At 39.4% G+C, this 27,732-nt stretch overlaps 2 protein-coding genes across 2 annotated transcripts; both read right to left on the reverse strand.

The window, feature by feature from the left end:
* Nucleotides 1–89: 89 nt before the first annotated feature.
* Nucleotides 90–9,451, reverse strand: LOC131769312 (eukaryotic translation initiation factor 4B-like). Its single transcript, XM_059085037.2, has 9 exons — nt 9,380–9,451; nt 9,092–9,247; nt 6,283–6,506; nt 5,373–5,483; nt 4,305–4,359; nt 3,034–3,394; nt 2,430–2,863; nt 1,369–2,243; nt 90–1,139 (listed from the first exon to the last, which is right to left on the reverse strand). The coding sequence occupies exons 1-9, from the start codon at nt 9,435–9,437 to the stop codon at nt 1,041–1,043; spliced, it is 2,373 nt and encodes a 790-aa protein (XP_058941020.2). The 5' UTR covers nt 9,438–9,451; the 3' UTR covers nt 90–1,040.
* Nucleotides 9,452–10,563: 1,112 nt separating this feature from the next.
* On the reverse strand, nt 10,564–27,703 carry LOC131769309 (FYVE and coiled-coil domain-containing protein 1). Its single transcript, XM_059085035.2, has 19 exons — nt 27,535–27,703; nt 26,741–26,860; nt 25,912–26,012; nt 25,058–25,164; nt 24,533–24,676; nt 23,937–24,015; nt 21,999–23,129; nt 21,305–21,441; nt 20,689–20,761; nt 19,778–20,314; nt 18,938–19,099; nt 17,628–17,866; nt 16,677–16,815; nt 16,084–16,157; nt 15,466–15,659; nt 14,614–15,086; nt 14,357–14,416; nt 13,140–13,249; nt 10,564–12,176 (listed from the first exon to the last, which is right to left on the reverse strand). The coding sequence occupies exons 1-19, from the start codon at nt 27,584–27,586 to the stop codon at nt 12,104–12,106; spliced, it is 4,005 nt and encodes a 1,334-aa protein (XP_058941018.2). The 5' UTR covers nt 27,587–27,703; the 3' UTR covers nt 10,564–12,103.
* Between the last annotated feature and the right edge of the window lie 29 nt (nt 27,704–27,732).

Genomic DNA, 27,732 nt, shown 5'->3' on the forward strand with positions numbered 1-27,732 from the left:
GGGAAACGTGATGCTACGCTGTGTCTCTGTGGCGAATAACTGATAGTTTCTAATTTTAGCACAGGTTCAAAACCATCAGAAAGTCAAGGTGAACAAGACTATAACTTTTTATTAAAATCACTGCACCATCGTTAAGTGCATTCATTACTGCTCCGAGCCAATAAATTTAACTTCTCACTGGGGAAGGTAATCGTATTTAAATAAGTTGGTATGGACTTCAGTGATACGAAAAAAAAAAAAAGAAAAGAAAAAAAGAGGTTTCGAACGACAAGAAGTCTTTGATCACTGAGTTTGAGAGGGTTCCTCTACCCTCCCCCACGACCAGAAAAACACTTCATGAGGACTGAACGGATTTTCAACCCTCGTTTAACCGTTTCCACAATTACCACTTTTGTGGTAGAAAATAAAATAAAACTGCACCAAAGTGCACATTTTATCTTATATAATAGCAGCAATCATCGATTATGAACCAACTCTTAAGACTAACATCACGAAAGTAAACTCTTTAGACTTACAAAGCTTCACTTAAACAGGCGTCTTCCAACACAAAAAGTAATTTCATCCAAATCTACGCGATCGCATAACGAGTCAAGATAAGAAAATAGGGTTAAATCCATCTCACCTTCAATAGAAAAAAAAATCGAAAAAACAACATTTTCACGGAAAGAAACAACTTAGTAGCAGCGAAGTTGTCCAAAATAATTAGTGAAACCAGTAGTTTAAAATATCATCAAAGCTACTAAGACCGAAGGAAAGAAAAATGCAAAGTCGAACCCTCTCATTCATAGAATCTCACCAAAATATATTAAAGTTCAAATTTATGAAATGCGGCTTGCACTGGTCTACCTAATGTGTCCGTGCTTACAACCAAATCAAGTCGGTCACGTCGTAACAAACGCCAGCGGTTTCCATCAATTAGCATGCGCCCTGGTAAAGCAGAAGGGTGACCTAACGATTTACACCAATGTTTTTTATCTGGGGCTTGCAATTCATTTGTTCAACTTGTAATAATATTAAAAAAAAGGAACAGAGAGATGTCATCACGTCTCGTCTTCGGCGTCTAACTGTTCTTGTGTGTCCTGTTCGGATGGCTCTTCATCATCCAAGAGAGCAGCAAATTTGCTCTTTGTGTGGAAGACCTGTTGGTAAGAAATGTGATACTTGTTAAGATAACTTTTAACTTTCTTGTAAGCGATCCTTGAGAAAACTTAGTTCCTGTAACAAAAGGAAATTTTAAAACTCGTTTGGAAAGCATTTGCAACAGAGCTGAACGAAGAATACTATTTGTCGTCCGTGAGGACTTGCACCTTAGCCTTTCCGATTTGATTCAAAGGAAGGTCAAGAGTAATTTATAATCTGATCACTTGCCGGTTGTTGGGTCTCCTCGTATTTCTTAGGCTCTGCAGGTCTCCGTTCCCTCTTCTCCTTCTTCACTCCTCTACCACCTCCGTCCGGACCATTCACACTTGCCCTGTCGCCTCTGTCAATTCTCTCGCTTCGTTCTCCTCGCTCAGGGCGTATCCCTCTGCCTCTGCCTTTTGGCGGACCCCCGCCTTCTCTGAACTCCTTTCGAGGGCCAGACCGTTTGCTGGGGAAACTCTTTCTCTCTGAGGAAGTGGGAGAGGTGGGAGAGGTGGGAGAGGTGGGAGACGTCACTGTCATGGTGCTACTGTCAACGTTGATCTCCACTCTATGCTCCTCGGTGGGACTCTTTGGCTCAGCCGTTCCCGTCGATGCCGCTTTCTGTTGCTCCATCCGCTGCGTCCACACATTCACAGCAGGAGGTGGAGCATCCTTAGGTGCCTCCTTCGGTGCCGCCTTGGCCTCTTTTCCACCTCCCCGAGAGTTATCCCGAGAAGCGGGCTCGACTGCCTTGCTTGGAAAACCCTCGTCACTGGACCTCGCGCTGTCACGCCGGCTGCGAAAGTCCGGGTTGTCTCGTCGATCTTTCCCTCCCCTTTCTCCGTCGCTCGACCGATTGCTGTCCCGCCGCGCTCGACCACTGGAGCCTCGTGGCCATTCGTCACGCTCTCGTCGTTCTCTCTGTCTCTCTTTCTCTTCCTTCAATTTTGCTTCGTCTTCAAGTTTTTGTCGGGCCAGTTTCTCTTCGATTTCTCGCTCTTTCGCGGCCGTGTCGACAGGTTTGGCGCCGCCAAACACAGAACTGTCTGTTATAGTTTCGTCTTTGTTTTCTTCCACCGGTTTAGTGCGAGGCTGGAGCTGAAGCCTTGGCCTCTCTCTGACTGTAATTCAAATACAAGTGTCAGAAGGGCGAGCGAGACCGTATAGTTTTCGCTAATTTTGTGTAACTGAGAAAGACATTGTCATTTCCCTATTTATTGTTTTCATAAATACAAACTTCATCAAAGTTTTGCTGCGACAAAACACTGTAACATTTGTAACAAAAGAGATCAAGGTTTCTCTCTTACCAGGCTCTCTCTCGTCCCTATCAAAGTCGCTCCTTGAATCGCGACCACGGTCGGAGTCACGCCATGAGCTTCTCTCGCGGTCATCGTTGTCACGCCTTCGATCTCTGTCACCATACCGATCTCCACCTCGACGATCGTCGTAACGGTCGCCACCACGGCGATCATCGTATCGATCACCCCCTCGGCGATCATCGTAACGATCCCCCCCTCGACGATCATCGTAGCGATCACCCCCTCGGCGATCATCGTAGCGTTCTCGGCCATATCCGCCGTAGCGATCTCGATCACCCCCATAACGATCACCACCTCGGCGATCGTCGTAACGGTCTCGGCCATATCCGCCTCCCCGATCGCCACTGTAACGATCTCCATATCGTCGATCATCGGGGCGATCTCGGCCACCATCGTAACGGTCTTGACCTCTGTCGTCTCGCCTATGTTGGATTTAAAAGCAATGGGCTTTACGAGGAAGAACAAGAGGTTGTTGAAACAAAAGCCTACTGAGAGACTGAACACGGATTCACCAAAAATTTACTGGCAGGAGGATGTAAATAAGCGAATTTTCATGCAACACGGCATTTAGTACATTAAAACCATTTCATACCTGTCTCTGTCTCCATAATCCCAGTTGCTGCCAAATCCCTTTCCCCTGTCACGGTCCCCGTACCGATCGTCTCCTCGGCGGTCCTGGTATCCCTGGTCTCTGCCCCGAGGTCCGTCATCGTACCCTCGGTCCCTTCCACCTGATCTGTCCCAAGAAGGTCCATCGTCATATCCTCGGTAACCCGATCTATCCCGAGGTCCACCGTCGTATCCTCGAGGACCCCAACGATCACGGGATCCACCATCGTCGTTATATCTGTCGTTGTTACCATTCTGGGTTGGGGGAGGTTCGGGTTTGCTTCGCCAATCACTATCTGTGCGATCAGGTTCATTACTCCGATCCCGGTCACCGCGCTCGCGTTCTATAAATAAACAAAGAAACAAAAAAAAGAATTACCTGCCATACATTTTTTAATGTTACAGGTAAAAAGGGTTGTGTAGAAGACATCCTTAGGGCAACAAATTAACAGGAACTGTTAAGGGGTATTTCTCGACATGATTCCAACGATAAATCGTTTCTTTATTTTTCGGCCACATTTAGACTCAAAATATATGTTAGATGATTTCAGAGAGGATGTATACTTCTCATATCTGACTGGAAAAGTAGAACATTACTGTGCAGTGTCACTTGAAGGAGTCTTATCAAAAACTAGCTCATATTTAGGGGCCTAAATACGATTCATCACTTTTCTTCTTCATCTTTCTTCATCTTAATATCACGAACACCGTATACAGAATGCGTTTCTTTTATCAAAACCTCACAAACATCCAAAATGTAAACTAATACAAGCTTTCAAGTGCAAGTGTATTTTGTACTGAAAGGCAAATCAAACCAAACTGATAACAAGAGTGTTTTTTGATCGAGTATCATTAATCCGAACTGACCAAAGTAATCACAATAGCAAATCAGAGCAAAAGAACAGATCAGAGGGAGGAGATGGGAACTCAAAGTGAAAAAGAAAAAAGAAAAAAAAAAAGAGAGAATGCAGGTGACGCACTCGCGATTGGTTTCAGTTTTGCACTGACTCATTGTGAAAATGGCGCGAATATTTTGGACCAATCCCAATCCATAGAGAAGATTGCAGCTACCTTTCGACATTCGTTGGAAAAATAGATTTAAAGTACTATCTTTGAGCTGTCGATCAAACAGAGGCAGGAGAAGGGGGAGGGTGTGCTAGGTAGAGAATTAAATTTCTATAAGCGGGAGCCTCATAAGAAAGGTGGGTGGCTTATCATAGCTTAGATTTTCAGTAAGCATATATCGCCCTTTACCTTGCTGTTGTTGTTGTCCAGCAACGTCGACTCGTATTCTTCTGTTCTTCAGATGCTACATATATAAGAGAGAGGAAAAAAGGTGACAAATCAAAATGCAACCGTAATAAAGCTTGGGCTTCTTCAAAGACCACAAACCGTTTTTAAGGTGCTAACTATAACACCAAAGAATGATATTTGATGAAGTTCTGGTGCTCTAAAACACATTGACTCTCTCATCTACAAGATAAATCAAAGCTGATTTATTTTCATTTGACCACAAATTTAAGAAATGTACCTCAATTTTCTTATTTAATGTTTTTCAAAACTTAGCAGAAAGGCAGTTCTTGCAGAGCTTACTACAGATCCATAATAAAGAGCAACAGTCACAAAAGTCATTTAAGTGTGGGGTGTTTCTGAGATGCTTCAGTGTTGCTGCAATGCCAAAAAATGTCCAAAATTATACAAACAACTATTAAAAAAAACATTAAAATAATAATGTATTTTTTGGAAGCACATTGAAAAGAACACATGAAAAAAGTGTGCTAATATTGCTATAAAAGAATTTGTCTTTGGCAATTGCACAACCATGTTCAGCTTTCTAAAAAACAAGAGTATATCCCTCAAATGTAAAAGTATATCATAACACTACTGGGATTTTGTATTGTCAGAGTTGTCAATTGTTCAAAGGTTATTCAGAATTCAATTGTGGTATAGTGTACAATCTTTTTTCTATTAACATAAAAAAATATTTACAATAATACCTCATTCTTTATTCTTATTTTACCTCACAAATATCATTCTTTATTAATAACATTGTAACAAATATTTCTGCACTTGATTAATCAAACCTCTCCTCTAGTGAGAAATATACGATCCAATTTTCCATAAGGGATTGATGCAAGTGGAGCCAAACTGTGCTGCTATGTCCAGCAAGCAAGTGCAAAAGCTACATGTACATGTACTTGCTCCACACAACCTAATGTTGGTAAATTTTTCTCAGTGTCAAACTGAACATGAGTTTTTGGGCTCCAATTTCTAAAACTTCCATGTTGGGTAGATCTTTGCAAAGAAGTTAAAAAAAATTACCTCATTGTTTAGAGTTAAAGCAGCCACAAGAGACTCCTTATCCACAAACTCTGCATAGCCAAACCCTTTAAGTCGCCCATTACTGTCTTGGGGGAGCCTCACTTCAGTGATCTGTATGACAAAAAAACCCTACTGTGAGAGACATGGCTCACAGATATCAAAATCTGAGTCAATTTTAAAAGATACATGGCGTGATTTGGGTTTTCAATGAAGCTCCACAACTAATTTTGAAAACTAGAACCTCTTGGATACAGTTTCCAATAATACAAATGAGGATTGTAGCAAAATTAAATTTTAAACTCCTATCAAAACCCCAGTTTTCCCAAAAATGGTTTTTCCCCTGGCTTGCCACTAATGTCAGGCAAGTATATGCAAGTATATTATGCAAGTGAAATAAAAGTTAGACAAAATTTGAATACTGAAATAACCCTGAAAAAATACTGTTGTTATGAAGAGCACCCTGAGTTACCAAGTTATCGTACTCAGTTGTCTCTGAGTCTTGCCAATGGAATGTCAAGCATGTCGTTTTACTGAGAAGTGGTTGAAAGCATGTGACAGGACCGGGATGGGTGGATTAAACTTTTGCCAAATAAAAAATCGTATTCAAAAGGTAGCCAACTGGTGATAATTAAATAGTTTTTATGATAATTACACAGGCTTTGTACACTTGAGAAGGATATCAATTAATTCATAAAGTTTTCCACCAAGAAAAACTCCTTCATAAACTTACCCAGCTATTAGGACCCTTCCCTGTAAAGAGAATATGGTATGCTATGGGTGTGTTGTGGTTTTTTAAGTTTTTTTGCTAAGAAAAAACTGTCTTTATGTTACCAAATAGCTCTTTAACATCATTTCTGTAAACAGATATTGCTAGGTAACAAATTGCAGTGTACACCTGAAAACTTCATACCTTTTTGCCGGCAAAGAACTCAAAGATGTCATCCCTGTCAACATCGTATGAAAGGTTTCCAAGAAATGCTGTGTAAGGGGGATCATCAGGAACTTTGGTAACATCTATGTCAGGGCCTCTGGATGCCCTTGGTGCAGTTGGAAGAGAGGCCCTATCCATTGCTGCACGCAGTTTATTGCCTGTAGAGATTCCCCCATAAGCCTCTTCAGGCCATGTAGTGTCCACTATAAAAAAAAGACAAAAAAAAAAAAATCAAAATTTCATGTGTATGGATCATGGTCTAAGCATTTTTATAACATAGCTAGTAAATTTGTCTAATCAAATTCAATTGCGCGAGTGTGCTTCATATTCCTATTGTGCACGCTCATGACGTCAGCAAACAAATCCCTTGAGAAAAAAATTTTCCTTTGTGTTGAAAATGTCATAAAGCAATTGGTTCATATGTCAGCCATGCGTTCATTGAGATATGAAGCACTTGGAAAGTTTTGGAGAGCACTCAAGAAGCTAGAGTTGCTCTCGGCTACACCTCAAGCAACTCTTGCGCATCTTTCATGCTCTGCAAACTTCCCGCATGCTTCATATCTCAATGAACGCACACTGACATATGAACCAATAATGAAACTGCATTACTGCCTTAAGGTACTGGAAATAGTAATTTATTCTCTTAACTCTTCCCTTTGAGGAATAAACTAGTTAGGAGACCAGCAGTCTCTACTCACACAACAAATAGGAAAAGAAAATAGATGAATTCATTCAGACCTAAACAAAGGATAATTGGAGTAGAACTCATGAGAAGTCAAGACAAACAAAAAAATCTTTTTAAGTTGAAGAAAGTTACAGATGTTGTAGTCATAAGGAAAGTACAGTGCTGCTTTCTGTTCAGCACACATTGTCTGTGAAAATAGCTTGTTTACATGGCTTTACCTGAACATACAATTAAACAAAGGGGTTAATTATGAAATATGGAAAAGTCACCATTAAATATAAAGACTCTAAGCATTGAACTTCTATCAGTTACAAAAACAAGTCATCAAAAACCCTGCTTTAAGTTATTAAGTTTAAGTTAAGATATTTAACCCAAAAAAAGAGTTGTCACTGGAAAAATTTTAAATCAAAATCCCCTTCCCTCTCTTTGAGAATAACACCCATATTCCAACACATAACACCCATACTGCGCTATCCACCGGATAGTGATTTATCCAGTGGATAGTGTTATCCACCCTCTGAACAACCAGGACCAGGAGTATGGATAGTTACCAGTAAACTTTTTGGGAAAATTCACAAATTGTAAGGAAATGATCTTTGACAAATTGGTTGTAGATATACCCCAAGTATTTTTGAGAAGACCAGCTAAGTCTGTAACAGTGTGGGTACTGCATATTATGTATTGTGTTATGGAAGACATTTGAACAAAAACCAAACTCTGAATTTCTCAATTTAACTTGACCATATCCAAATTTTGTGATGCTAAGATTTTCTCATGGTCAGGGTACATATCCCATTTCTTATAATAGTACTTCCTTTGGGTCTGAAGAATTTGCATTTCATTTTACATGTAACATTATTTTCATCATACTAGGTTTCCTTGCACCAGGATTCCATATCACCTTTAATCTACATTTACTCTTAAAAAAATAACATATTCCTTGGGATAAAGCAGAGTTGTGTAGGCTTTTTCAGTTCAGACTTTCCATGAAATAATTTTTCCCTTAAAAGCTTGAGCAAAATCTCTTTTTTTTCTCCTCAGAACAAAATTTAGAACACAAACAAAAGAGATATATAAAGAAGACTTGCTAAGGGTGAGTTCTTTTAAACTCAAAATTATTTTACAAAATGTTTGGTATATGTCACCAAACCCCTTTAATTTTTTTGTCATTATCTCAAACTGGGGTTTATAATGGTGAATAAAGAAAGGTCCTTCATTGCGCAACAAAAAAATCCAGTCATGAAACTAATATTGTTTAGTTTTTTAGAAAAAGCAAAATCTCTATTTCTCAATAAATGACAAATAAATATCAGAATCTCTATTTTTTTCTGATATTTTTCTGCAGAGGTTAGCGTTGTTAAAACATTATTTAAATTATTAGTTAAAATCAAAGCAGTTGTAAGACACGTCATCTTGTTAGCGAACATACACGAGGTAACATTATCTAAAATACTTCTTCGTAGCTAATTTGTACTTGGTGATGGCTTTATTTTGTCTACACGTCTCTTGAGAGTCTTTAATTTTACATTTCAAAATATTGTTTTGAAAAATGTAACCATAACAAGTTAGTGGCAGACATGGGGCAAAAATAGAGAATCTATTTGTCGGTCGTGTCTCTTTGAATATGAATTATTTCTAGAGATCGATATGAAGGTTTTTTCGAGGTAATTACCATAACATTACAAGGCTTTGGGAGCCAAACATAGATGCTTGAAATCACTCATTCATTTAAATTTCATTCTGCTACCACAAAAAATTTTATTTCTCTTAAAATAATTCAAGATTTCACAATCTCACGTAACTTAACTATCTTTTATGAATGACCTGCTAGCATGTCGTGTTTTATTTCTCACCGTGAAGTTGCACAAGCGTTGCAAAGATCCAATAAGGGTCCGACAGAAAAGAACAATCAATTGTGGTTTCTTCGAAATAATGAAAAATTTGTAACATTATTTAAGATAGCCCTACACTGGGTTGAAGTTAAATTGAATCATTGTTCAACTTATCGGTTTAAATAAGTAGCGTAGCGAGATCTTTGGAAGCCCCTGTGATACTATTTTGCCTTAATCAGCCCAAGAAACGCTAAAAAAGAACTTTAAATACCTTCAGTGCTTAGGCTCTCACTTTCGTCCGCCCAGCTCGTCGATCTAGCTGAGTATATAGCCGCATGAGTAACAGTCGACGATCCGTTTTCGCCATCTTTTGCCAAGAACTCGGTCAGGGCCAAAGTCTTCCCCTTTTTCTTTTTAGCTTTTTTAGCTGTGGCAAGAAACGGGTAGTATTACAAAAGAGCTATAAACGTTGTATTATCCGGTCGAAAAGACACAAAATCGAGATAAATGAAAACAAGATCGAATAAAAAGAAGAAAGCAGCGAGCCAAGTATGATCACCTGTTTCCGCCATCTTGGACAACGTGTGTGCGAGTCCCGGATGTAGTCCCGCGGTCATGGTCAGTTCGCGCCATCGAGCGCCTTCGCCTTTACTGGAGCAGACTAATTTAAGTCGTGAAACAAATGATATTTAAACGCTATTGAAAATTTCGAATCAGTTCCAAGCACGCGTAAAAAAAGAAAAGAAAACCAAGAAATTAAAAAGAATAAAGTGGCAAGTGTGCGATTCTCGAATTGAAATTGAGCTCAGACATCATGAATTATAGGCCCGCAAAGCGTAGAAAAATTATGAAATCTTATATCCGGTGCAACGAATCGAGGGCTCTGAGTTTAGGCAATGTTTAGTGCGCAAGGATACTGTTATGTTTTCTTCGATTTGGAATGAAGCATCCACACACCGAAAAGCAACGGAAGAAGATTGGCGTGACCCATGTAAGGTTCTGCTACAGCAAGGGAGATTGTAGTTAAGGCAAAGGCAATACAGAGAATGAAAAATCCTGATCTTCCACTCGACACCAATATAGCCATAATAGTTTACTCTCAAACCTTTGCCCAACACCTTTCAGAGGCAAATATTTATGCGACTATTTCGAGACATTATAAAAATGTGAAGCAAAATCTCGGCGTGCAGTCCCTTCAGTGAACCCGCTGACCATGAAAAATGATTGTTGGACAGTAGCAGATTATCATACGCAAGAAGAACTAATGACAAAAGCAAACAAAAAAAATTAAAAAGGGAATGAGTAATAGGTAAGGGAGCGTAAGTTCAGTCGGATTTTCCAAGATAAGCGGGAGAGATAAAAAGATGTAGAGAAGCGAAGGGATAAAAGGTATGAGAGTGAGATCAAGAAAGAAGGATGTAAGGAAGGAAGTAACTTACAAAGGATTAGACTGTTCCAAGCGTTCAGCAAGCAAACCGGTGCAAAATTCGCGCGAAATAAACGGCACGATAGTAGCGGAGGAGGTCTGGGTCGCGTCGCGTCGCGTGGACAACGGCGTTCATTACGCGACCCGAACTAGTGCTCTCCCGCTTGTTTGCTCCTGAAATTTTCGAGCCGTTTTACATATCTCTCGTTCTAAATACTGAACGTCTTAGTGGAAATCAAAACGCCAATGAAGGATAGAATCATTAAATTAGAGACATTCACCCAGATAAGTACTACAGAAAAGGGCTAGAAGATGAATTTAACAACAAATAGTCTTTTACTTCAAAAAAACCCACAGAAGACGTAACAACACTGCATAAAAATATTTCCCTCTGGTAGCAACACTTTACTATGAATAAAGTGAACACCGATCAATTTCACTGGTGTTCACGGTTGAACAATTTACCCAACTACCTGTTATGTCTCACCAAATTCAGGAGCTCGTTAAGTACTATGCTCCTGCAAGAGTATACTATAACTGAATAAGACGGGAAGAAAAATGAATATGGAAGCGATGCTTTCAGTTATGAACGCACTACTTAAGTAGTAGTGAAAATAAGGCCTGAAAAAACATCAGGCCCGTACGGGATTTGAACCCATGACCTTTGCGATACCGGTGCAGCGCTCTACTAACTGAGCTAACAAGCCAACTGGGAGCTGGGAACTAGTAGAGCGCTGCACCGGTAACGCAGAGGTCATGGGTTCAAATCCCATAAGGGCCTGAACTATTTTAAGGCCATACTTTCACTACTTCTTAAGTAATGCTCATAACTGCGAGGATCGCTTCCATATTCGTTTCTTCAACCGCAGTTCGCGTATATGATTTTCATGCATTTACAGTCGAGAACAAAAAGGTTTCATCGCTCCGTTTAATTTCCCGCCAGTAGGTGGTTGAAAATTTCCACTCAAAATAGTAAAAACAAATTGTTTCATGTTTCTTGAAAGTCCCAACCTTGCACCCTAAACAATGTTGCAATAAATTAGTGACTATTTTGTTAACAATACCAGGCGACGCTGTTATGGGGCAGAGGGAGAGATAAATGTTATAGAAAAAAAAAAATTCAAAAAGAGTTAGAGCGTGCTAGGCTTTTTGCCACTCATTGTAGCTAAGTACGACAGATGGCTGAAAAAAAAAAAGGACTTGGCCCGGTTCAGGCACTAAGCTTTGCACAAGTCGGATTCACATCGTACAAAATCAAAAAAAAATTTTCTTTCATGTTGAAGCAAAAAAGAGACTACCGTCAAAATACGGTAAAATGGATTAATATCTATTCAACAAATGAAAAGATCAGTATCTGAACCGAATCATAGTGTTTTAAGGAAGCTTGAACAAATGTGCGTATGGACAGACACACCTAAGTTTTTTAGTTCAGTAGTTTTTGAATGTAAGGCTCTTTTGCCAAATATATCTCACTTGACTTATAATATTACCGCTATAAAAAGTATTATTACTATTACTTAAGGTAACTTAAACCTTAAAAAACATTTCTTCAATGTACTGTGGTAATAATGTTCATTACCACAGTATATTGAAGAATTTTTTTAAGGGTTTAAGTTACGCTAGATTTAAAATTAAGAATAAAAACTTACAGCTATTATTAGTAGTAAAAACTTGGGTCATTTAAAAAGTTTACTCTTTAAGAGATATCCTAAAATCCATTTTCTAAAAACACCAACTTTTTCCATCACTAGCTAAAAGAAATGGCGCTAAAATTGTTTAGAAATAGTTCTATTAAAACGTCTAAGAATTTAAAACATCATCACTAATATAATAATACATTATATCTGTTTCCTTTTTCTACGTGAGAGAGTCGTGTTCATTATCTTTTTGTTCAACTTGCACCATGCAAAATAAACGCTTGGACGTAAATCTTGAATGAAAAAAACAAACAAACAAACAAACAAATTAGTCTCTAGACAAAGATCGAAAGGCAAAATAAACGCTTGGACGTAAATCTTCAATGAAAACAAACAAATTAGTGTCTAGACAAAGGTCGAAAGGCCAGCCTTTGAATAAGGACACTTTTCTGACGAAATTCTAATCAAGGACTGATATTTCGTTGATAGATAATTTGGCTTTGTTAACTAAGTTGATGATGTAAATTGGCCACCGTTCTAAAACTGACGTTTAGAGCCCCAAGCTCTTCGTCAACTCTGAATAAAACCAAATAATTGTGTAATACCCCACAACGACGCTGCACCACAGTTTCTCTGGCATTTTACCCCTTTCAAATCTTACTAGTTAAGGTGACTTGACAAGAACATTTGTCCGGGAAATTGCAAAGGGAAAAGGAGAAATGAAACTCCTGAAATTTACTATAACAAGTATCCTTGACAAGCTATCTTGTCTAGTGTGGGAGAGAAAGAATGGACGAGTCCAAGGTTATATGTTGAAGTTGCAGAGAAAGCACTTTTCTGCTAAGCCTATATTCGCGCTTCAAGTCTTCCCTTTTCTGAAATCACTCTGACTTCTTTAGCTTTGCCAATCAAATAAAGCTGCTCAAAAATAGCATAGAGATAATCAGTTCTTAATCATTTAACTCCCAAAAGTGATTAAACGGTTATTTCTCCCTGTAATATCCGTACGCTATCCAACATATAGATAATGAGAATACTTATCAGGCAGAAGTTGTTCTCTTGATCTAACACCAAATTTTCGTTACTAATGTACAAGGAAATGTGTAGCAGCTAGAGAGGAGAATTAACCATCAGATCTTGCGGAGTTGAAGGGTTAACCACCCAAACGGCCTAAAAATACGCATGGCATGCACGTCATGGCGTGCTTTGTCGGAAGCAAAGAAACTTGAAATTAAATGCATGGCAAAAGAACTAACCTGGAGAAGGTGTTATCGAATACAAGCACATATACTCCAGGAGAAACGTCTGTTATTTCACCCTTGATGGAAATTTGCTGAGAATTACACTGAGATAAAGGCACTACGGTCTGTTGGAGAGAGGTAAGCATATCTGACGTCAGAAACAGAAATATAGGAGAGAAGCGCGGTAGTGCGAAATGGAACACAACGCTTGAACTACCACGTCTCCCCAAATCAAAAAAGGAAATTAACACAGACATATGAAAGTAAAAAGAAGATTGGGAAATTAATAGATGAATGAGTATGAGAATCGCCACGTTTTGCGGAGCAAGAATACGCTCATGCTATTGTTTCATCGTTTAAAAGGATTACCTTGTTTTAATGGGGTAGGATGATGACTCCGATCCAGACAACACATCATTCGATGCATTGTTCAACGCGTCGGCCGACGCATTACCAATTAGTTTCCTTTTGAATTAATGAGAAACGTCTGTTGTGTGTCGGTGATGTGCCGGCGGTGCGTCGGCGACATTTTTTAAAATCCAATTAAAGGTTTTGAAGGAGGAAAGGAAGGAGGATCAAGCTACAGTGCTTCTCTTTTTCCTTAAACTTCTCACTCATCTAGAATTAGTATGCTTTTGTTACCTAGTTAGTGTGCTTTTGTTGCCGATAAACTTCTTAAAGTTAAAACGGTAATATGACGCCATCTTTTCTGTTCTTTCTCGACCCAGTCCCACAAATCAATCACACAATTCTTGTGTCAGGTCCTTCCTCTATCGCCAAGTTGGTAAGTTTCATAATAGTAAGCATGTTGGTTATTGCTTGTTAGCGACCAAAAGAACGCTTAAAAAATGAAAATGCACTCGTCAAAAGTATCAAAGAAAACATTTCTCATATGTCCAGGGCGGTATACAGTTTTACTTTTTTCCAACTATAAAGAGTCAAACGATGGATCGATGACTTTACAAAACACTACAGCGAAACTTTTGAGTTAACTTTCTACTGCTTTAAAACAATTTTTCTGAGAAACTTTTTCCCCCCAAAATTTGAGTTTCAAAACCCGGTGATATGCCGGTGTTTATGGTATTTTATTCCATCCCACTCGGCTTCGATAGTGTGTCGGCCGACGTGTCGGTCAAGACGTTGACCGACGCGTCGTTAGGATCGAATTCGTTACCTTACCCGTCGCGATGGATGCAAGTAAGTAACACCGATGAAATGACACGATCTCCTACCTCGCACTCACTGTCCTTCTTTGTCTCCGAGAGTTTGAAGGCAACTCCAAAGCGTATGCTCTATAACGTAATGACAACGTTTAGTTCAAAAGTATTCAAACCCATCCACCATTATTGTCAGCCTGCATCCCTCCCTTAAATCTTATGTCCTTCATACCCCAAAGATAATCTTTGTTCCCCCCTGAAACCAGCCCCATTCTCTCAGCTCGATTCCTTTGAATTTTAAAGGCGTAACAGCGCTACATAGATTAATTCACCCTTTTTTCGGTCGAAAACTTCCACGATAGCGACGTTCCCTGAGTTCCGACCAGTACTGGAATCAAATGACGTTTTCCTGGGGGTACAGTTACGTGCCAAAACGGTCCCGGCTCCTCGTTCAACGCTGGTACCGCCAAGTCTTCTCTAACGTCACTTTCACAGATAACCACTTGAGCTTGCGGCTGTTCAAACGCTTGTTCGTCTCCTTCCTCCAAAAACTCATATTCTTCTTCTTCTTCTTCTTCTTCCTCCTTTGATGAATGGTCAGGCTCAGGTTTTTCTTCCACAGACTTTTTGGCTGCTTCTTTGGCTGCGGACTTCTTGGCACTTTTCAAGGTGGTGTATTTGTGATTCTCACCACTTGTCACACTTTGGCTGCGCTCTTTATCGCTGCTTCCTTTTCTGTCGGATTTTTTAGGAGTGGAGGTGGACTGGGGACAACCCGGGAGAACTACACCAGAAGTACTGGGACCTAATAAGTTACCATGGAAATTACAGAATAAATTAGAACAAGAAGAGAAAGGTAGGTATGTAGGCTAAGGCAAAGCGTTTATCAATCGCGCTCAAAAATAAGCCAGGTGCTTATAAATATAGAGATTTGTCATCACAGCCATATTCCTCAAGTGCACCAAAGAGAAGAAATATCCTCCTTAAACTGCCTCATTCTTTGGACCTATACCCAACAGAATATGTAGTAACGAGTTGGGAAAATTTTCACGTCTTTCTAAAAATCAATTTCCTGGTCTCTCTTTGTTACGAAACACTGATAATTTACTTGCTACGCTAATCTACTGATGTGCGACCAAAAAAAAAACCAATAGGCGCTACACTAAGCGAATCGTGTCACGCACCAGGCTGAGGGTCGTCATCAGCGCCCAGGCCCCCTTCGTCATCCTGGAAACTCAGCAGGCTTTCCCTCCGATTTGACTGCAAATCACTGACGTCTGATGTCGGATCGTCGTCCACGTCTGAAGGTTTTCCCACAAGTTGAGCATTAAGCCGTTTATCGGATTTTGAACAATCTTCACAAACACGACGGAGTTTTCTAAATCAGAAAAAAGAAATTACATTGCGATAACTACGTCGGCCGGAGCATAACCCGGCTTCCTAACATTAACACTGGAAGTTGGAGCCAAACAAGGTTACAGGCTAAAAAATGGAACTTTTATGTACCAGCTCACGGTTTTCTGATTTTGAATAGTCTTTAAAGCTCGCAATTCATAACTCCTGTGTTAGTCTACTCTGCAACTGGTGAGGAAATTGCGAACCACTTCCTCAAACAACGAAATATTAAACTTCAATTAATCTCGTACTGGTCACTCACGTTTGCTTGAGGAAGTTAGCGTCAATTTGCCTCCAGTTCTTATTAGCTCTTTTCTAACGTGTACATTTGCGCAGATTGACAGTTGTAATTACTTTGGTTTTGCCTTTCAGACTCTAGCGCTGTACAAGTAACAAACCGGACATACCTGCTGTGAGGAGTTTGAACCCAATTGTTGGAGCAGTTGTGACAAAAAATACGACCACACACTCTACAATGATGCTGAAAAGAGCAGAAATAAACATTAATAAAAAAGCAGCTTCCCACCTTCCCCCTAAAAGGCGTCTTTCTTCGTGACTATTTTTCGAACAGGAAAGGAAGGCTTGCACTCTTTCTTTGATAAAGAGAGAATTTTTTTTTGGATTTTTAAGTCTTTATCTAACTTCTCAAAATGTACCATCATTATTGTTTTAATTTTATCGCAATTCAATGATCGTATTCCTGAAATATTACAGCACTTGCAGAAGTGGATTACTACATAAAATTGCGGTCGTTTTTGTTGTCGAATTGGATTGTTCCAGGATAATGATTCAGGAAAAGCTTAGTCTACCTTCAAGTCTGTGGCAGAGCAGTGTTCACCAGAAGGCCAAGATTAGACTTTACTTCAGATCAAGACATGCATTCAATTATTTCGTCTGATTAAAAGTGTCGCGCTTCAGAAACGTGTATCCAGTGACCCGGTCAGAATGAAGTCGATTTTTCTATTTTTCAGTTCAATAAAATTTACGTTCACGAGCACACCTTTCTCAAGAGGAACGAAAACTCAGCTTTACAACTGAGGCAGTGAGAAACTTCACTATCGTCCATCCATCTGTCGTCTGCTTTCACCTTGATCTCGTGCTCCATGTCATCCGCTTTCTTCCATAACTCCGCTTTTTCTCTAAAGAAAATCAAAAGTGATTAACGTGTACCTTCTTCTTGCCGAATCATTGCAGTGGGTATCATCTTAACATAACTCAAAGCAATTATCCTGGATATAAGGAAATGTATGGCAGCTACAAGGAAAATGCCAAGAAATAACCGTTAATCAGATACATTTTAACTGCTTTATCCGCAGTTCAAATATATATCTTTCATATATTCACTGTCGTTTATTCACCACTTCACGGGTTTATTTGGAACCAACATAATGACCAGCTCTCAGTTGGCTTGTTAGCTCAGTTGGTAGAGCGCTGCACCGGTATCGCAGACGTCATGGGTTCAAATCCCGTACAGGCCTGAATTTTTTTCAGGCCTTATTTTCACTACTGCTTAATTAGTGTTTGTTACTGCGAAGATCACTTTCATATTCACATATGTTGCTTTTGTTTCAATTTAATGCCAATTACTTATTTGAGTAAATACTTGCTGCCATTCATTTCTTCCCGATAACGTTTACAGATTGACATACTATCTCCACAGAAAACGTTAATTTTCTAGAGCCCTGGAACATCAAAAGGTTATCCGCGCGGAATTATGTAAGTTTACTAAACGCCCCCCCCCCCCTCCCCACCTGCACAGTTATACGGTCTTGGTACAGAAATGCATTGTATGTATATTTCCATAGCACGGTATGGAACACCAAACAATGACTCAGCGCGGCCTCGAACCCGGACCTTAAAATGCTAAGTCCAACACGCTCACTGGTAAACCAACACTTCTACTCTCAAGACAAATATCTATTAGCCAAAAAGAATCTTTCAATCGCTATACCTTGTTAATTCTACCAGCCTTTTTTTCAACTCATCCATGTCTTCTTTGAACTGGGAAATCTTTTTTTCGTATCGAAGACTGTGTACACCTTTTTCTTCTTCGTATTCTTCCACCTTTTTCTTCAGTTCTCTTTGTCTGGAGCGTTCCTCCTCTAACTGTTTGGCAGCCAAGAGAAGCTCATTTTCCAATGCGCGCAGTCTAAGCTTGTTTTCGTCAAATCCACTTTTATATTGTTGCACCTTAAGCGGAAAGCAGGATAAAAACATCGAAATTAAATAGGTTAAGGACAAACTCGAGCTAAATGGTTCACCCAGGCGGAGCTCATTCCGGTTTCCTTAGCATGGAACTGCTGGGAGTATCACTATTCCCCTCGGGGTAACCCCCTCGGGGGGGGGGGGTTAACCCCTACCCCAGCATTTCACCGGGCTTCCCTTATAATTCTCCATACTTCTGGGTGGAGAGAGGCACTACGACAGTCGAGTGTTTTGCCCAAGAACACAACATATTGACCAGGTCAGGTCTCAAACCCAGACCTCTCAGAGCCCAGTGCACTATCCATTAGGTCGCCACGGTTCCCACACTGGTCGGGCGATACACCACAAGCTAAACTAAGAGATCCTTCAGAACGCACTTTAACGCTGCTTTCGGGAATACCTCCGTGGCAAAAGAAGTTTAGTCATAATCACAGGTTTTCTTGCTATAAACACTACAGTTTTTTTCTCTCGCACCTTTTTCTCTAAGAAAAAACACTACCTCAAAGCAACATGTGTGACTGCACTCACGTGCAGTGTCAATCAAAACTCAACTACGTTTGGGCCCAGTGTCCAACACAAATACCAATACTTCATCGGATCAGGTAAAAGTCTTGCTCACAATATATGACCAAAGATCAAATTTGTAATTCTCCCTACTGTCAACCATACAATTCAAATAACGTTAATTCAGAGAATTTAGTATTGAATCAACTAATTATCCCCAAATTGATTTTTTAATTCTCATCACTAATCCGGTTGATATTGTATTGATATTGTAAGGAGAAATTCTGTCTTGGTCACTCATGGGAGTTAAAGGGTTAACAAAGGTAAAAAACGAAAGCTTAGCTAAGCAAAAAGCGAAAGCTTAGCTAAGCAAAAGGCGAAAGCCACGAACAAAAACAATTATGTAACTTTCTCGCAATTAATAATCATTGTGTTCGCTCAGTCTTTTCGACACACACTGAAACTAACTGATGGAACATAACTTTTGAGCCTCGAATACCTTGTGGTTGGCCGTTGTACGCGCTTATCCCAGTTTCAGTCAAGCCCACCTACCTCGCTTCGTAGATGTTTTATTTCCGTCACGTATTTATGCTTGTCGTGTTGTAGGATATCATTTCGTTCTTTTAAGCGGTTCTCCAGGTCTGTGATCATTTCGCCTTGTTCTGATAAACGTTCTTTCACGCCGTTATACTCTTGGATTTGTTGCGACAAAGTCTAAAATGCAGAACTTGACTTAGTAATAGCTTACTCAGAGTAAAGCAGCCTGCCCGGACTGAACGAGCCAAGACTATTGCTACCTCTCCGCTAAAGACAAAACGCGAGTTCACAATAGGTGACCTGCGAAAGTTTTGTCGGATTTTCCACGCCACAGTATTTGGCGATTCCCGAATCTACAGTATACCCCTTGGAGAGAAGAACTAGCAGAGTTTATTGTTCCAGCCTGGGAACAAAAAACACAGCTATCCTTACAAATGTTTGTGCACTTTCCATTGTAATTTCAAATTTGTATCGAGTATTTCTTAGGTTAAAGGTGGATGTTGTTCACCTCGTTAGGAAGCAAAGTTGGAAAAAAATGTCTGACACGCAAAAGGATAGAAATTGACTAAAGTGTTTGAGGTTTTCCTTGGCAAGGTCCCAATAAATCGTATATTCCTATACCGTTAATGATCTGTGTACAGGAGCTACTGGAGCTTCATGTCCTGCTTCAAATGAGAACAAATTAGCCGCTTTCATTGTCCAGCTATCTACCGTGTACCCCCTAAACAGATTATGTTCACCACAAATCCTTGAAAATGAGTGATGTGAACCGTATTTTGTGAACGTTCTAAACACTCTCTCTCTCTCCTTCTGGCATTTTTCATCGATCGTTTAATGGAAAAGTATAGAACTTACCTTAAGCTCTGTTTCATACTTCATAGTCTCCGAGCTGAGTTGAAATTTAAGCGCTGCGATCTCCTGATCCATCATGCACTGCAGGCTCTCCAGTTGCTCCTGCGACCTGACCTGACTCTGCTCAGCCCGAATTCTCGCCTCATTGGCTGCCTCCAATTGTTCCTTGGCAACATCTAACTCGTGCTCAAGGCCGATTCTCTCGTCGTGTACAGAAGACATTTTCTCTTCCAGCGATCTCAGTTGGCCATCCAGATCTTTCTTCTCGGCATCCATAGTTTGAAGAGAGTCTGTGATAGTTGCCAGTTCGTTTTCTAGCTTCTGTTTGGACTGCGACGTGTCTTCAAGCTGGGCTTTCAGGGACTCGAATTCGTCATGCGCCTCCGATCTGAGTTTTTCCTCTTCTTCTCTAATTCCCTTCAGTTGTGTCAATTCATCGAGGACTTTGCATTTTTCTTCTGCGAGGAAAGAGATATTGGACTGCAGAGTCTCCTCGGACTCCTCCAGCTCTGCCAGTCTGTTATCTGCCTTAAGTTTTTCCTGGAGAGAGAGAATGCAGTGCTTCCTGTTAGGCTGGAAGCTCAAAGACACGAGGACATCGCAACTTTTTTTGGCATAAATTGTAACTCGTGAACGTGCAGTTGAGAATCCTTCTGCGATAAAGAGCCAGACGGCTAACATCATGAATTCGCGAACGGGACTTAGAGCGCAATGCTGAACGTGTTTGCTTGAAATTTCCGAAAAGAATCTGAAATGTGTCTTGGAAGAGACAACACAACGCGTCATACCAGCCTCGATGTATTTTTTTCATAAGTGTTTGACAATTTTTAATGACCTCGCAATTAACGCGATAATCACCTGGTCATATTGCGATAATTTCCTTAGAAAAAGAACGTGATCAAGAAAATTCATACCTTTTCAAGGATGTCTTTTTCTTCATCAATAAACGTAATTCTCCTGCGAGAGGTGTCCACTTCTTCGTGTAAACTAAAATGAAATAACACTGTTACCGTCTAGTCGGTCCTGGAATAAAGTACACAGTGATTTACCCCATTCTGCCCCCCCCCGCCTCCATTCCCTTCCCCGCCCTCGTTCCTTTCCCCGCCCCCATTCCCTTCCCTGATGGTAAGTTAGTACCAGGCGCACATAAATTTACACCGAGTTTTCCAATATATGCGGCATAAATTGTTAACCCTCTCACTCTCAAGATCCTTAGTAATTCTCCCCAATGTCTGTCATACAATTCTTACGACGTTAGTTTGGAGAATTTTGCATTGGATCAACCAATAATCCCCTAATTGATATGTTTCTTTATTCTCATCACTTTTCTGCTTATTGATTGTGGTAAGGAGAAATTCTGTCTTAATCACTCATGGGAGTTAAATAGTTAAATACTTTGAGACGCGTCAGTTTTCATAGTAAACAACTCATGATACCTTTTTAGAAAGCACATAAACAATAAAACATCATTTTGATCCATTTACCACACCCGGCATGCAACACCTATGTGTTGAACACCATGACACCTACTCTATGATTTGTTTCTTCTTCTTTTCAATGTTATCCTGCAGCTCAGCCACATGCTCCTCTAGTTTTTCCTTCTGCGTACTTCTCTCGTCCAACTGACGATGGAGGATGGACATTTCAGCTACAAGATGCTTGGCTTGCTAAAATAACAAGTAACTTCCGTCAGGAAGAATTTTAACAATTTAAATTTTCTCGTGAAACACAGAGGGACAAAGAAAACCTCCAGGGCTGCGTTCATTCATGAGGTAAATATTATTTTGACCGTTTTAAAAAATCAAACCAAGCCTTAAGTTCTCAAGGAAATGACCAATCGATTAAGTTATGACTTTTTATGGCGGTTTAACCATCTGCCTATGGGCAAAACTTAACTTAGCCAAATTCAAGCTTTAAGCTTAGCTACCACGCATTCAAGCAATTTCGCCTTTTAAGAACAAACTTTGAACGATCACGCCATTCACGACGAGGGTCATATTTCTTACAGTGCCGGCTTAAAATTCGTCCCTGATCGGAGCGTAAAGTTCCTACTGGTTAGCTTGGTTCCATGGAGTACCTGAACGCAAGAATTTTGAAATGTGTTCCTACGAACGTCGCCTGAGTCCTCGTACATTTTGGGACCGAGGTTGAATGTTCCAACAATTGCAGTATCTAATTGTAGGAAGTGTCATACTGTTAGTATTGCCGAAAACAAACTTTATACCTTTAAAATCATTTTTCTAAAATCCTTCATCACATGGTTACCATCCGGGACATCCACACCTTCCACTGGCTGAAGAGTATCTTTTAATTCCAACATAAACGTGTCTTGGTTCTGTTCTGCAGAGTTCAGCTGATTTTTCAAATCTCGAATAACAGTGTCAGTCTCAATGCTGGCGTTTTCCAGGTCGGCGATTTTTGCATTAGCTTCCTCAAGTTTATTACTAAGGTCTCTATTTTGTTGCTTGATTTCCACAATGCTTGTCTCCAGACGTCTGTTCTCAGCGCTCTGATTTTGTAATCCTCTCTCTCTATCCACTAACCTACTTTTCAGCTCGGATTCTAGCTCTTCAAAGGACCCAAACACCATCCCGTTTAGCTTTTCATACGATTCTTGAACTCTCTCTAACACGACCTCTTTAGCTTTTATTTCTCCTTGTAGCTCTGCGATTCTCTTGTTCGATTCCGCTTCGGATAGTTCAAGTTTGTTACATTTTTCTCTAAGTTCCGAAAGTTTTGCTTCCAGCTCACTAGCCATCTCGTCCTTCCGTTTAAATCGCTCTTTTAATTGCTCGCATTCGTAAGACAGTTCGCTATTTTTTCTCTCAGAACCCGTGATCTTCCTTTCAAGTTCTATCGCGGATCTTTGTGCTTCGTGAGACGCACTCACAGACACCTTCACTTCATCTTTAAGCTTTTCAATTTCGGCTTCTCTCTCACTCAGGGCCCTTTCAGCTGTTGTTAACTTCCCGGACAATTCTTTGAATTTAGTGTTCATCTCTTCCGACACACCTTTCGTCAAATTGGTGTATCGTTCGTTCAGTTGTTTGACTTTAAGCTCGTGTTCTTGGTTCGCAAATATTCGTTCGTCGTGCGCTTTCTTCGCATCATGACAAGCTTTAGACAACTGAGATTCCAGATCACTCTTCCATTTTAGAATCCGTTGGTGAAGATGAGAAATTTCCAACGTCATATCAGTAATGTTGGGGGTATCAACCGCTGAATCGCCAATGCTGACATTATCGAAACCAGCTTCACTTCGCTCTGCCTTTCCAAGAGAATTTTCATCCCCTAAAATTGTTGTTAATGCGGTGATTTCTGATGCTAGACCAATCAGAGGATCGGGCCTCTCATTCTAAACGGAGAATACGAAACAAATAATTAATGATAAAAGAACACGAATACATTTCTTGCGTTTAATTTGTCTGGAAAAATAATCTGACGGGCGAAAGAACAGTAACCGGTCAAGTCGACCGAATGTCATCTCGCCCAAAACTTGAGTTATGTCGCTCGAGATTTTAAGTCATGTCCCCAAAATCCTGCGTTATCTTGCCCTAGATATCATTCTGAGCTAACACAAGAAACAATCATTTAAAAGATCAGGCTTACAGATTTACAGGGATTTCATTTAGGCATTTTGGAATCAAAACCTAAGTAACCACAACAACCAATCGAAGGAGGAAAGAATGTGTTACTCCGAAGTCTAAGGTTCGAACCTCACGAGGGCTCTTCCACGGTGACAAATGTTGAAACATCTTTTTTCGGAAAACCTTCTTGTGGAAACGAATTAAAATATATTTTTTCTTATCTAAAGAAGGAGCGTGATAAAGTATTAACGACTGTGAATATATGAATATCATATATTCGTGCTGCAGATTAATAAATGAAGATGAGAGTGATCATTGCATACTGAACACTGCTAAGCAGTAGCGAAAACAAAGCCTGAAAAAAATTCAGGCCGGAACGGGATTTAAACTCATGACCTCCGTGATACCGGTACAGTGTTCTACCAACTGAGCTAACAAGCCAACTAGGAGCTAGTTATCAAGTTAGTTCAGGTAATAAAACCGTGTAGTGATGGATGAACAACTGTGAATATATGGATATCATAAACTTGAACTGCGGAAATAAAACCTAGAAAAAATTTAGGATCGCTGCTCACCCTTAAATCGACACTAGTTACACTGCTTATACTGCTTCTTCGACCAGACACTGAGCCTTGACGATCTCCTAAGGGTCTCCTACAACAACAAAACAAAACAGTTAGGCTGGATAATATTCCTGTCCACGAGTATAACCTCTATAACCTGTTCTGATAGGTAATGCGTCAATCATTTCAAATCCACTACGACAATGGCAACCCCCTGGGTACTTGAATTTTTGAAGATCGGATTGTTCAAATGCCTTACCCAAGTGACAGATTTGATAGGTGAAATTTCTTTGTAAAAGGCAAAATCAGAAACTGTGACTTTCTACTCATTGACCAAGCTTTAAACCTTGTACACCTTTTCTTCTGAGTCATTTGCTTGCAAAAGTAAACTTGTTACCTTTGAAAACTCCATATTAAAAGATAAAATATTTTTTTTTCTGCTGGAAAGACTTGACACTTTTGGTTCAAATTCCTCACCACAGCCAGGTAAGTTTCAAAATTCCCCAACCACTCAGTCACAGAGGACAGTCTTATGACCATGGGTTGCTGAAGGGGGGAGGATGTTTAAACTTCAAATTGATCCATGCATAATTGTCAACTAACTATACCTTGTGAAAGCTGGCCACGAAATATCGAGCTCATGTCCAGCAACAGGAAGATCAAACTCAAGATCATTCAAGTCATACAACTTGTTAACCAGAGCAGTTGACAAAGATGGGTGGCAGAGAATTGCCTCAGGGCCAAAGTATGCACTGAAATGAAAGTGTTAACAGCAAAATAAGTACTGCCATACTTGGTCAACCTTCATATAAAGGGGGACATATTTAACTAAACAATTACAAAAACTTTTTTTTTTTTTTTTTTTAATCAAAGCAATGTAAAAAATGTCAATGCAACCCTAACTTACAAAGCAGCATTCTTATTAGATGGGAAAGCACAAATATTGGCAGATTTGGGGGAGTTCTAAGCTGTGAGCAGACATCAATCATTTTTATTTGCTTTTTTTACCCATACAATGGACTTCACCAAAAAGCAGGGAATGCTCATAATCTATAACACATGGAATCAAAGATATATATATATATATATATATGTACAGAATTAGCAAATAATCAAATTTTCAAATTCTCTACCTCAGTTGTTTTCGTTTAACCAAGCACCTTTGAATTGCATCAGCCAATGACTTTTTTGTCAGAGAGTATCGAATAAAAGCTCGTCCTTTGCCCTGAGGTGTCTTGACCTTCAAATGAAACAGTGTCAAATATTTTACAAATAAACTCCATGTTGCTGTGCAGATGATGTCGAAATGTGGTTACAAAAAAGAAGTGGCACACAAGCCTTAGGCGCAGCTGAGTGTGTCACTGAATTTCTTGCTACATTTAGAAGTTTCTTAGTTGTGATCTTTTACTTAACACACCTACAGCAACATGGAAGCCATTCATTTTAAATAGTGAGTGTAGCAAATGGTGACCTCATCTTTGCTTCTGTTCTCCAATAGATCATTGGTAAGAACCAATCAAACCATATGCATAATTTAGCTTATCATATACACTCCTACAAATTAAATTATGAACTTAACCCTTCAGAATAATTATTTTCCTTTACAAATTAATTACATTTTAATAAATTTTCACCCTTGAATCCCAAGGGTAACAAGCATCTTATTTTTTTTTACATTTTCACCACTGAATGAAACATTCAGGGTTGATAATAATAAAGGAAATGTTCACCAATTGAAGATGCTGTGACTACTGAAAGGAGGAACTCCCTTTGTCTTTTGTGGTTAAACTGTCTTTAAACTGGCTATTTTCTGTTCAAACTTTGTTTTTGAGACACAGAACATAGTAGTTAATATGTAAATGCATCTGACTAATAATCTGACTCATAAAAAGCCAATTGTTTTACAATATAGCAACAATAAATGGAAACTGATAACAACAAAAAACACCTGTACTTAGCTTATCTTGAATATACATGTGTACAATACCTGCGGGATGGCATGAACAAGTCGTACCCCATCATCTTTAGGAATGCATTCACTAATAAAATTCCAGTAATCCTTTCTAACTCCAAGAAGAGAGTACTTATCTGGGTTGAGGGAAAAAAATGACAATCAGTGATACTATATATGCGCATTTATAGCACATTTTTTTATTGTATTCATTACTCCAATAATATCCAACCAGCAAAACCCTCTGTAAGGTTTCCCTTTGACTCTCAGAAGTGATTAACATGCAACTTCTCCTTAAAACATATATACAATATCCAGCAAACAGGTAACAAGAATGCTTGGACTTATCATTTCAAAGTTGTCATCTTGATCTAACACCAAATTCTCATCACTAATTTACTAGGAAAAGTGTAACAGCTAGAAAGGAGAATTAACAATCAGATCTTAAGAGTTAAAGGGTTAAAAAAAATGATAGTTAACCATTTTCACCACCAAGATCTCATTAGTGATTCTTATTAATGTTGGCCACACAATTCTTTTGACATTAGTTCTGACAATTAAGCATTCAATTGGCAAATGATCCCCTAATTGATAGTTTTTGTCTGCTAGATATTGTAGTAGCTATTGTAGGGTGAAATTCTGTCTTGGCCACTCCAAGACATAACAGGGCTAGACTATTGAAGGACATCTATGACAAGAGGTGGAGATCAAGCACTTTTGCGAATGTCAGAACCAAGCCAGAATGAAGCCAAATTTTTGGAGCTCTAGCTTGATTTGAAACTCAACTTATTAATTAAAATTTTAAAAACAAAACAAAGGAGACAACAAAAATATAGATCAGCATCTAGTACTTTTAGACACATACCCTTCTGTTCGTGTCTTAGAACTGTTTCAAGCTTGACACAAAACTTATGAAGAATTGTCTCATCATCAGTCACAGGTAGTTGTGATGACTGGTGTACATTTCTTAATTCTGATATGCAACCTAAAAATCCAAAACACCCCACAATTTTAATTAAAGATGATAGTAGATTTTTGTTCCATACCCATGCAAGAAAATAGAAATTACCCAGGGAAACACGTTCTCTGCCTCCGTCATAAAGCCCCCATTAAATGACTCATCATTTAGATGATCATGGAAGCAATTGTTTGTAGCCAAAAAATAAAGCAAAAAGTGCATATAAAACTATGGATTCATCGATCAGCTCAAGCTTCATACTTTGACCTAGTTTACATCAAGGACACAGTACGGGACAGAAACACATGATCATATCTTAGGATTTCGAAAATAAATCTAAAACAAGGAAAATATTGAGCCATTCCACATGCAATTACATGCTCGAACTAAAATTACGTAAAGCATATGATAAGTGTGAAATCTGTCTGACCGAAGCGAGCTGATCACGAGTTTAACAAAATTTATAGGAAGAATTAAATATCGCGCCCATGCATGGCCTGTGACAACATCAAGAATATTACATTATAATTGTAAATTTGCGGCTTTATATCAGCGCTGAATCTTTGCCACACAAGAACATTAGGAGAAAATGTGTGAAAATCGCTTATAAAAATTTCATTTGCTGTGTGAATTGGGTTTTAACCACGCAAAGATAGGCTGAATTTCCTAATTTATTGACTATTGTCTAAAAAAATACCCACCCACTATGTCAGTTATTAGTCTAGCTGGATCAATAATAAATGCCTCCATCATTCTCCAATGGATCGTCTGGATTTTTCTCCAAACAAAGGCTTTCTCAATCCATGAAAAGTTGTTCAAAGTTCGCCATGTTTATGTTGGGGAGACATTACACGCGCATGAAATGCGAAAAGACTGGGTACTAATATTTTATTCTCTTC

This window comes from Pocillopora verrucosa, chromosome 10 (assembly GCF_036669915.1).
Source record: "Pocillopora verrucosa isolate sample1 chromosome 10, ASM3666991v2, whole genome shotgun sequence".
Lineage (NCBI taxonomy): Eukaryota > Metazoa > Cnidaria > Anthozoa > Scleractinia > Pocilloporidae > Pocillopora > Pocillopora verrucosa.